General features: G+C 41.9%; 1 protein-coding gene across 1 annotated transcript; it reads right to left on the bottom strand.

The window, feature by feature from the left end:
• Positions 1–6195: 6195 nt before the first annotated feature.
• On the bottom strand, positions 6196–11210 carry LOC143266382 (uncharacterized; the record flags this gene model as incomplete). The annotated part of the gene is made up of 2 exons (XM_076541955.1): positions 9839–11210; positions 6196–9623 (listed from the first exon to the last, which is right to left on the bottom strand). Coding segments are annotated over exons 1-2 (4800 nt in total), but the record flags the coding sequence as incomplete, so codon positions are not given.
• Between the last annotated feature and the right edge of the window lie 1236 nt (positions 11211–12446).

Here is a 12446-nt window from a genome sequence, read left to right as displayed (position 1 = left end):
TTCTATCGATCATATATGCATAATATGGCTAATAATATGAGTTAGATTGATAATAGTAAGTGTAATAAGTATAGTAATTGTCGTTCTGTCGATCATATAAGCATAATATGGCTAATATTATGAGTTAGATTGATAAAAATAAGAATAATAAGTATAGAAATTGTCGTTCTATCGATCATTTAAGCATAATATGGCTAATAATATGAGTTAGATTGATAATAATAAGAGTAATAAGTATAGTAAATGTCGTGCTATCGATCATATCTGCATAATATGGTTAATAACATGAGTTAGATTCATAATAATAAGAGTAATAAGTATAGTAATTGTCGTTCTATCGATCATTTAAGCATAATATGGCTAATAATATGAGTTAGATTGATAATAATAAGAGTAATAAGTATAGTAAATGTCGTGCTATCGATCATATCTGCATAATATGGTTAATAACAGGAGTTAGATTGATAATAGTGAGTGTAATAAGTATAGTAATTGTCGTTCTATCGATCATATATGCATAATATGGTTAATAATATGAGTTAGATTGATAATAATAAGAGTAATGAGTATAGTAATTGTAGTTCTATGGATTATATCTGCATAATATGGTTAAAAATATGAGTTAGATTTATAATAGTAAGAGTAATAAGTATAGTAATTGTCGTTCTATCGATCATTTAAGCATAATATGGCTAATAATATGAGTTAGGTTGATAAAAATAAGAATAATAAGTATAGTAATTGTCGTTCTATCGATCATATAAGCATAATATGGCTAATAATATGAGTTAGGTTGATAATAATAAGAGTAATAAGTATAGTAATTATCGTTCTATCGATCATATAAGCATAATATGGTTAATAATATGAGTTAGATTGATAATAATAAGAGTAATAAGTATAGTAATTGTCGTTCTATCGATCATATAAGCATAATATGGCTAATAATATGAGTAAGATTGATAATAATAATAGTAATAAGTATACTAATAGTCGTTCTATCGATCATTTAAGCATAATATGGCTAATAATATGAGTTAGATTGATAATAATAACAGTAATAAGTACAGTAATTGTCGTTCTATCGATAATATAAGCATAATATGGCTAATAATATGAGTTAGATCGATAATGATAAGAGTAGTAAGTACAGTAATTGTCGTTCTATCGATCATATATGCATAATATGGCTAATAATATGAGTTAGATTGATAATAGTAAGAGTAATAAGTATAGTGATTGTCGTTCTATCGATCAAATTAGCATAATATGGTTAATAATGTGAGTTAGATTGATAACAGTGAGTGTAATAAGTATAGTAATTGTCGTTCTGTCGATCATATAAGCATAATATGGCTAATAATATGAGTTAGATTGATAATAATAAGAGTAATAAGGATAGTAATTGTCGTTCTATCGATCATTTAAGCATAATACGACTAATAATATGAGTTAGATTGATAATAATAAGAGTAACAAGTATAGTAAATGTCGTGCTATCGATCATATCTGCATAATATGGTTAATAATGTGAGTCAGATTGATAACAGTGAGTGTAATAAGTATAGTAATTGTCGTTCTGTCGATCATATAAGCATAATATGGCTAATAATTTGAGTTACATTGAAAATAGTAAGTGTAATAAGTATAGTAATTGTCTTTCTACCGATCAAATAAGCATAATATGGCTAATAATATGAGTTAGATTGATAATAATAACAGTAATAAGTACAGTAATTGTCGTTCTATCGATAATATAAGCATAATGTGGCTAATAATATGAGTTAGATCGATAATGATAAGAGTCATAAGTACAGTAATTGTCGTTCTATCGATCATATATGCATAATATGGCTAATAATATGAGTTAGATTGATAATAGTAAGACTAATAAGTATAGTAATTGTCGTTCTACCGATCATATAGGCATAATATGGCTAATAATATGAGTTAGATTGATAATAGTAAGTGTAATAAGTATAGTAATTGTCGTTCTGTCGATCATATAAGCATAATATGGCTAATATTATGAGTTAGGTTGATAATAATAAGAGTAATAAGTATAGTGATTGTCGTTCTATCGATCAAATCAGCATAATATGGTTAATAATATGAGTTAGATTGATAACAGTGTGTGTAATAAGTATAGTAATTGTCGTTCTGTCGATCATATAAGCATAATATGGCTAATAATATGTGTTAGGTTGATAAAAATAAGAATAATAAGTATAGTAATTGTCGTTCTATCGATCATATAAGCATAATATGGCTAATAATATGAGTTAGATTGATAATAATAAGAGTAATAAGTATAGTAAATGTCGTGCTATCGATCATATCTGCATAATATGGTTAATAACATGAGTTAGATTGATAACAGTGAGTGTAATAAGTATAGTAATTGTCGTTCTATCGATCATATATGCATAATATGGTTAATAATATGAGTTACATTGAAAATAGTAAGTGTAATAAGTATAGTAATTGTCTTTCTATCGATCAAATAAGCATAATATGGCTAATAATATGAGTTAGATTGATAATAATAACAGTAATGAGTACAGTAATTGTCGTTCTATCGATAATATAAGCATAATATGGCTAATAATATGAGTTAGATCGATAATGATAAGAGTCATAAGTACAGTAATTGTCGTTCTATCGATCATATATGCATAATATGGCTAATAATATGAGTTAGATTGATAATAGTAAGACTAATAAGTATAGTAATTGTCGTTCTATCGATCATATAGGCATAATATGGCTAATAATATGAGTTAGATTGATAATAGTAAGTGTAATAAGTATAGTAATTGTCGTTCTGTCGATCATATAAGCATAATATGGCTAATAATATGTGTTAGGTTGATAAAAATAAGAATAATAAGTATAGTAATTGTCGTTCTATCAATCATTTAAGCGTAATATGGCTAATAATATGAGTTAGATTGATAATAATAAGAGTAATAAGTATAGTAAATGTCGTGCTATCGATCATATCTGCATAATATGGTTAATAACATGAGTTAGATTGATAATAGTGAGTGTAATAAGTATAGTAATTGTCGTTCTATCGATCATATATGCATAATATGGTTAATAATATGAGTTAGATTGATAATAATAAGAGTAATGAGTATAGTAATTGTAGTTCTATGGATTATATCTGCATAATATGGTTAATAATATGAGTTAGATTTATAATAATAAGAGTAATAAGTATAGTAATTGTCGTTCTATCGATCATTTAAGCATAATATGGCTAATAATATGTGTTAGGTTGATAAAAATAAGAATAATAAGTATAGTAATTGTCGTTCTATCGATCATATAAGCATAATATGGCTAATAATATGAGTTAGGTTGATAATAATAAGAGTAATAAGTATAGTGATGGTCGTTCTATCGATCAAATCGGCATAATATGGTTAATAATATGAGTTAGATTGATAATAATAAGAGTAATAAGTATAGTAATTGTCGTTCTATCGATCATATAAGCATAATATGGCTAATAATATGAGTTAGGTTGATAATAATAAGAGTAATAAGTATAGTAATTGTCGTTCTATCGATCATATAAGCATAATATGGTTAATAATATGAGTTAGATTGATAATAATAAGAGTAATAAGTATAGTAATTGTCGTTCTATCGATCATATAAGCATAATATGGCTAATAATGTGAGTAAGATTGATAATAATAATAGTAATAAGTATACTAATAGTCGTTCTATCGATCATTTAAGCATAATATGGCTAATAATATGAGTTAGATTGATAATAATAACAGTAATAAGTACAGTAATTGTCGTTCTATCGATAGTATAAGCATAATATGGCTAATAATATGAGTTAGATCGCTAATGATAAGAGCAGTAAGTACAGTAATTGTCGTTCTATCGATCATATATGCATAATATGGCTAATAATATGAGTTAGATTGATAATAGTAAGAATAATAAGTATAGTGATGGTCGTTCTATCGATCAAATCGGCATAATATGGTTAATAATATGAGTTAGATTGATAACAGTGTGTGTAATAAGTATAGTAATTGTCGTTCTGTCGATCATATAAGCATAATATGGCTAATAATATGTGTTAGGTTGATAAAAATAAGAATAATAAGTATAGTAATTGTCGTTCTATCGATCATTTAATCATAATATGGCTAATAATATGAGTTAGATTGATAATAATAAGAGTAATAAGTATAGTAAATGTCGTGCTATAGATCATATCTGCATAATATGGTTAATAACATGAGTTAGATTGATAATAGTGAGTGTAATAAGTATAGTAATTGTCGTTCTATCGATCATATATTCATAATATGGTTAATAATATGAGTTAGATTGATAATAATAAGAGTAATGAGTATAGTAATTGTAGTTCTATGGATTATATCTGCATAATATGGTTAATAATATGAGTTAGATTCATAATAATAAGAGTAATAAGTATAGTAATTGTCGTTCTATCGATCATTTAAGCATAATATGGCTAATAATATGAGTTAGGTTGATAAAAATAAGAATAATAAGTATAGTAATTGTCGTTCTATCGATCATTGTATCAGAACAACTCAATTTTTCGACGGTGAATACGCACAGTTTATCTCAATTATTATATAACACACGTATTATAATTTAGTCTGCGAGTGACATCAATATTACAATCAAAGCCGAAATACTTGATCCCGCAACGAAAGTCTTTGCAAAATATAAGGTAAAGTCCGTAATGACAACAAGTATGTCCCGTAGTGACAAGTTATAAGTGAAGCCTCGTAACAACAAATATAAAGAATGAAACGCGTAGCAACAAATATAAGAGAATGAATCGAAGTGAAGTGCGGGCCCGGTGCCCTCGCTTATTTTATACGTTTCACTCCCCTACGACGTCTCCTAGCAACCACCCGATTTCTTCGAAATCTGCCACGTGCCCTCCGTCGACCTTGGTTTCGCGGTCATCCCTCTACGACCGATCCTTGCGATGCCGCCCGCCCTTTGCGGCCGAGCCGCCGCGCCGCCACGCCGCGCGCCGATACCGATGTCGCGCCGGCACTTGCCGGTACCCGCCGTCAAACGGAGCGGTCCGCGCCTTTGTACTCGTTTCTCAAAAATTACGCATCAGGAGACGTCGCCGAGGAGTGCCTTTCTTTTCTGCCGAAGTGCGCACCTGGGTTCGCCGGCATTTCGCGGTGGATCAAATACTTATTAATTGGCATTTTTCTCGGAATTTCAGAGCATGTGCCACGTGCCACTTTTGCCACGTGCCATTGCCACGTGCCATTGCCACGTGCACCACGCACGTGTACATTTCTTAGAAAAATTAATTATCTATCGTCTTCGAGTGCGACCGATCCCGCAGACAGCTAGCCGGAGCGCAGGGCAAGCAAGCTCGCCCCCGCCCGGGTTCTCACCTCTCCCGAGCGGAGTGGCCCTCGGTGTTTTGGTGAGCACCACCACTCCCGGGCGGATTGGTTACCCCCGGTGCTACGATGGTGTTTTTCATGCCGAGACACTCATGGTGTTCGACGAATACGGCCACAGGTTTCCCCGTGCACGTAGGGCTTCGAGGCATGGAAACTCGCCATGCCTGCTGCTTTCGACCAGTCGTCCCCGAAAACCCCGCTAAATTCATTAAATCTTATGTTTATCTTTAAATTTTCATTCCATGCTCTGAAATGCCTCAATTGGCCAGTTCTATCCGTAACAATCCTCCCCCTCGTACAAAATTCATTTAATTTTGTACCTCATTTATTCCTAGTAGTTTTATTAGTTTTCGTGTCGGACGTATAAAATCACCCGTTCGTGTGCGCACCTCGGCCACTCTGACTTCTTTATCTACACCGGGAAATACTCGTGTAACGGTCCCTTTTCGCCAACTATTTCGCGGTGCTTGTAAATCTACGATCAACACTATATCGCCTACTTCTAAGGGATTTCCTTTTCGGTCCATTTCTTTCGCGGTACGAGCGTAGGTAAATATTCGCGCAACCATCGTTTCCAAAACGCCTCCGCGAAACTCTGCGCTGTTCGCCACTGTTTTCGCAAACATACATTTTGGAGGTCATATCTACCTAGCTGAATCTCACCCGAGGACGATCCTATCAGGAAATGATTTGGCGTCAGTGCCTCTTTATCGCGAGGGTCTAACGACACGTGCGTGAGCGGCCGCGAGTTTACCGAATGTTCGGCTTCGGCAAAGAGCGTAGAAAGAACTTCTTCGGAGGGTGCTTGTTCCCTTAAAATCACGTTTAACGCGGTTTTTACCGACCTAATCAATCGTTCCCACGCCCCACCCATATGCGGTGCGTCAGGGGGGTTGAAAACCCACTTCACACGTTTCGACAATGCGTATTCCTCGATCTTAGCGCGATCCATACTCACGGTCGCGTCTTTCAGCTCCTTATCCGCGCCCCGAAAGTTCGTCCCATTGTCGCTGTAGACCACCTGCGGTGTGCCTCTTCGCGCCGCGAGTCTTTGTAATGCCATTATGGCCGAACTGGCACTTAACGAATGCGCGATCTCTAAGTGGATGGCCCTTGTCGTGAGACACGTAAACAACACTCCCCAACGTTTCTCTCTTCGCCGCCCGATTTTTACCATCATCGGTCCAAAGTAGTCGATCCCACAGTGTGTAAAGGGTCTCTGCCGAAAAGCTACACGCCCGACCGGTAGCGCGGACATCAGCGGGTTCTGTGGCCTGCCTCGCCGTATACGACATACAATACACCTACTTATGAGCGAACGTAAAACGCGTCGAAGACCGATTATATGGTATTTTTGCCTTAATTCGTTGACTACCGCGTCGCTACTCGCGTGATAGAACTTCCGATGGTATTCTGCAATTAGTAATTTGGTCGCGGGGTGTCGACCCTCGAGTATGATTGGTCGGTTGTCAAAGCCCTCAAGTCCCGTTGCCGTTACGCGCCCGTTGGCCCTCAAAATTCCCTGTTCGTCTACGTATGGATTTAAACCGGCGATTTTACTTCCCTTGTTGATATTACGGCCGTTTCTCAACGCAACTATCTCAGCTCCGAAATATTCTTCCTGGATAACGCGGTACCAATACTGTTCCCCTATCTGAACTATTTCCAACGGTTCTTTCACGGTGTTCTTCCCCTTCCAACGACCGACGATCGCGTGTACTCGTCGCGCGATGACGAGAAGACCGCGCCAACCCATCAATCTTATCGGTAGCGAAAATTCTGCTTTTACCGTCGCCGCCACGTAGACGCACGCTTTCCGCTGCTCCAATCCGTCGATTGTCGCCTTCTCTTTCGCGGTCAACGTTTTTTCTATCGGCCATTCGGATTCCGGACGTCGCAAAAATTCCGGGCCTTCAAACCATCGCGGGCTTATAAATTCGGAGCTATTTTCGAAGCGCGTCGCGTCGTCCGCGGGATTTTGACCGGTCGGAACCCATCGCCACTCCGTTGTCCGCGTGTTTTCTCCGATCTCTCCTAAACGGTTCGCTACGAATACTTGACGCGTCCGCGGCTCCGATCTGATCCACGAAATCACGGTAGTCGAATCTGACCAAAAAACTCGTCTACTAATTTTAATGTCTAGCTCCTTTTCTACGAACGTCGCGAGTCTTGTCCCCATCAGGGCCGCCTGTAACTCTAATCGCGGTATTGTCAACGGTTTTAACGGCGCGACTCTACTTTTGGCCATGATCAAGGAAACGTGCGCGGATTCAGACTGATTTTCGTTTTCAAACCGTAGATAGGCTACCGCCGCGTAAGCCGTTAAGCTCGCGTCGCAAAACACGTGGAGTTGCGCTTCTGACTCCCGCGATTCCGTTACCCCGTAACATCTCGGCATCCGGCATTCTTTTACCCTGTCTATCATGGACACCCACTTGCGCCAACGGACAAAATCTTCCTCCCGTAGTTGGTCGTCCCAATTTATACCGCCTCGCCATATTTCCTGCATGATGATTTTTGACTTTAACGTGAACGGCGCGAGGATACCGAGCGGATCGAAAACCGACATGATAACGCGTAAGAACTCTCGTTTGGTGGGCTTCTTTTCGCCTAGCAGAATTTCTTTTGGTATGTTCTTTAACTCGACATTGAATTTGAGTTCGTCAGTCTGTGTGTCCCAGAAAAGACCGAGGACCCTCTCTCCCCCTCGGTCGCCTAACCGCATGTCGCCCTGCTCTAATCGTTGCCCGTGATCGACGGAATTTTGCAAAACCTCTACCTTGTTGCTCGCCCAACCATGCATGGCGAAATTCGCTCGCGCGTTTATCGCGATTACATCCCGAACGAGCTCTGCCGCTTCGCGCACGGTTCTTCGACTCGATAAGAAATCGTCCATATAGCTATCATTAATAATACTTCTAACTGCCTCCGGGTGAGCTTCATTACAATCTTTCGCATTCTTATCTTTGACGTAGATCGCGCTACACGGGGATGATTTGGCGCCGAAGATTAACGTCGACATCTCGTAAATGTCCGGTTCTCTATTCCTGTCTTTTCCTCGCCATAGGAATCTCTGCGCACCACGATCGCTTTCCCGAATTTGCACGCGTAGGAACATATCTGAAATGTCCGCCTTCACCGCGACCGCGTATTGTCTAAACCGAATTAATATTCCCGGCAATGATTTTAATAGGTCCGGACCTGACATCAGCTGGTCGTTTAAACTTATTCCTCCGGTTTTTGCCGCGGCATCGAAAACTAGTCGAACTTTATTTGGCTTGTTTACGTTTCGCACTCCGAAGTGCGGTAGATACCACGTCCTAGCCCTCTCTAACGTGTTCTCAACCCTTTGAGCGTAACCCTGGTCCAGAAAACGCTGCATTTCCTGGTAATATAAACGTGCATATTCGGGATCGCGATCTAACCTTCGTTCTAATAATTCTAACCTTTTCCGCGCAGTAGACAAACCGTTCGTGCTCGGCGCGTGATCGTCCTTCCATAAGAGGCCCGTTTCCCAGATTTTTCCCTTACGCGAACTGGTTTCCTCTAGTATCCGCAACGCGCGATCCTGCTCGCCTTTACACGCGACGCTATCCTTTATTCCGGTATATTCTAGCGCGAAATAACCCTTTACTAAGTCGTCTAAAGAAGTCAGAGCCTCCCCTGTACATCGGTATTCGCTTACATCTATTTTGTATACCGCGCGTGAGGAGCATTTTGCGGACCCATGCACGGTCCATCCAAGACGGGAGCGCGAAACCGCCAAATCTGTACCTATTATCTCGCGCAGTTCCCGTGTTACGATTAGGTCCCAATTGTCTTGACCGATTAATAATTCTACTCGTGCTCCGTGGTACGGTCGGATCTCCACGTCTTTGGCGGCACCGTGTACCCGCGCAATAATGTCCCGGCTGATCGACTGTGTGGGAAACTTCAGATTTTTTACGGTTATCGCTCCGCGGATCCGGTGTGTGCCGAAGATCCCCTCTACGTCAAAATCTACTTTTTTGCTATTCTCTAATCGAATTTCTCCTTCGCCTATTCCTTTTATAGACACGTCTATTCGCGAACCCTTTACCCCTAGGTCTCGCGCCAGCCTATCGTCTATCAGGGTGACCGTGGAACCCTCGTCTAGTAACGCAAATGTATCTATTGTTCGCTTCGGCCCACCCGCGCGTACCGCTATAATTTTCAGCAATACGCTTTGCCCGTCTAGTCAGCTATCTATGGAACCGCGATTTTCCCCCGACCTGTTGTCGCTCGCGACGTATGCCCTGCCCGACGCACTCTCTCCCCCGGATATCGCCCCGCGCTGAGCCTCATTTCCGCACTATTTGCGTCGACATATTTATGCAACAGGATGTGATGCTGCCTCTTGCAGACCTTACACATCTCACTTTTGCAATCGTTTCTTGAATGACCGGGCCTCAAACACCCGAAGCATAGGTTGTACTTTTTCACGAGATCCCAGCGCTTACTCACGGGCTCACGGGCAAAGAAGAGGCATTTCGGCGACGGATGATTATCTTTTTTGCAAAACGCGCATTTACGAGTTTCCGTCGCGTTTGTTTCTACGCGCCTATCTCGCCGTTCTGCTACGCATACCACAGCCGTTTTCGCCGACGGCCGCCGCGATCCACCGAACGCGCCGCGATCTACCCTTTGTGTCGGTCGTTCCGTCGTGCAATCGATATCAAAAATCCCGGCTTCCGTAGCTAATTCGGCTTCCGCGTACATGAAATCCGCGAGTTTCTCGAGTTCCGATTTCTCTTCTCTAACGCTTACGGCGTACCGGTTATATGCATATCGCAATGCTATCGGTATCTTATGTCCCACGGATTTTACTAGTTCGGGGCTGTGCAGGTACCCTAATAACCTAAACGTTTTAAACGCTACCACTGCACCGCGTAACTTCGTCGCGAATTGTACGAGAGAAATTCTCCCCGAATCTATCTCCGGCAACGTTTTTAATTCCGCGACGATTTTCTCGGCAGCGGCCCGTTTATTTCCGAAATGTAACTCTAACGTCTTTATTATTGTGTCCGCGTCGCGGCTACTCGCGAGCAAAGTTTTAACCACGTCGCGTGCCTCGCCCTTTAGGGCATCGAACAATCGTGCAATGTTTTCGCGGTCCGAGTATCCGCCCGATTCGGATGACGATATATATGCCTCCTTAAAGTGTAGCCACTCTAAGGGATCACCGGAGAAGCTAGGTAACGCTTTCGCGGTTGTGAGACGATTTACTAATCGCGAACTTCCTTCCCCTGCGAGCGACGCTTCACGTACCGCCGCTAACGTACGTTCGATAGCCGCGGATAGTCGATCAGCCGGGTCAATAAAGGATTGCTCACTCACGTTTCGCTGACGCCTTACTGGTAACGCGGTGCTGTTGCTCCATGGCCGATGCGTTGCCCTGTCGTCCTCGTTGGTCTGGGTTTCCTCCGCCTCGTCGGAGAAGTCCGTGTCCTCGTCGGCTGCGGATGGGATGCTCGCCTCCGTGGGTCGCTGCTGCCATCCTGCTCCGTGACCGCTGCCTCCTGGCAGCTCCTGCTGCCGCTGGTTCCCAGTGGTCCTTGTTGCCCGACGCCCCTGTCGGATGACAGGTAGGATGGGAGACGGTGCCCTGGAAGGCCCCGCAGAATCGTTGTCCTCCATGGTTGCCGGTCCTGGTCCTGGATCTGCCAATGCTCTCGCCTTCGCTGGTCTGCCCCGCTTGGCCGCTGGCTGCTTCCCTGACTGCTGGACTGCTGCTCGTTTTCCTCGTACCATTGTCTCGAGTAAAGTCCACTTTGTGTGTCACTCGCACTTCCACACAAGTCACGATATCGCGTCAAACACCGTCTGTCCGGTCAAAGTGTCCCGGGTTTCGGCACCAAAAATTGTATCAGAACAACTCAATTTTTCGACGGTGAATACGCACAGTTTATCTCAATTATTATATAACACACGTATTATAATTTAGTCTGCGAGTGACATCAATATTACAATCAAAGCCGAAATACTTGATCCCGCAACGAAAGTCTTTGCAAAATATAAGGTAAAGTCCGTAATGACAACAAGTATGTCCCGTAGTGACAAGTTATAAGTGAAGCCTCGTAACAACAAATATAAAGAATGAAACGCGTAGCAACAAATATAAGAGAATGAATCGAAGTGAAGTGCGGGCCCGGTGCCCTCGCTTATTTTATACGTTTCACTCCCCTACGACGTCTCCTAGCAACCACCCGATTTCTTCGAAATCTGCCACGTGCCCTCCGTCGACCTTGGTTTCGCGGTCATCCCTCTACGACCGATCCTTGCGATGCCGCCCGCCCTTTGCGGCCGAGCCGCCGCGCCGCCACGCCGCGCGCCGATACCGATGTCGCGCCGGCACTTGCCGGTACCCGCCGTCAAACGGAGCGGTCCGCGCCTTTGTACTCGTTTCTCAAAAATTACGCATCAGGAGACGTCGCCGAGGAGTGCCTTTCTTTTCTGCCGAAGTGCGCACCTGGGTTCGCCGGCATTTCGCGGTGGATCAAATACTTATTAATTGGCATTTTTCTCGGAATTTCAGAGCATGTGCCACGTGCCACTTTTGCCACGTGCCATTGCCACGTGCCATTGCCACGTGCACCACGCACGTGTACATTTCTTAGAAAAATTAATTATCTATCGTCTTCGAGTGCGACCGATCCCGCAGACAGCTAGCCGGAGCGCAGGGCAAGCAAGCTCGCCCCCGCCCGGGTTCTCACCTCTCCCGAGCGGAGTGGCCCTCGGTGTTTTGGTGAGCACCACCACTCCCGGGCGGATTGGTTACCCCCGGTGCTACGATGGTGTTTTTCATGCCGAGACACTCATGGTGTTCGACGAATACGGCCACAGGTTTCCCCGTGCACGTAGGGCTTCGAGGCATGGAAACTCGCCATGCCTGCTGCTTTCGACCAGTCGTCCCCGAAAACCCCGCTAAATTCATTAAATCTTATGTTTATCTTTAAATTTTCATTCCATGCTCTGAAATGCCTCAAT

The sequence above is a fragment of the Megachile rotundata genome, unplaced genomic scaffold, assembly GCF_050947335.1.
Source record: "Megachile rotundata isolate GNS110a unplaced genomic scaffold, iyMegRotu1 scaffold0504, whole genome shotgun sequence".
Taxonomy (NCBI): Eukaryota; Metazoa; Arthropoda; class Insecta; order Hymenoptera; family Megachilidae; genus Megachile; species Megachile rotundata.
Note: the sequence above shows the minus strand (reverse complement) of the source record. Positions and strands in the feature narration are given on the sequence as shown.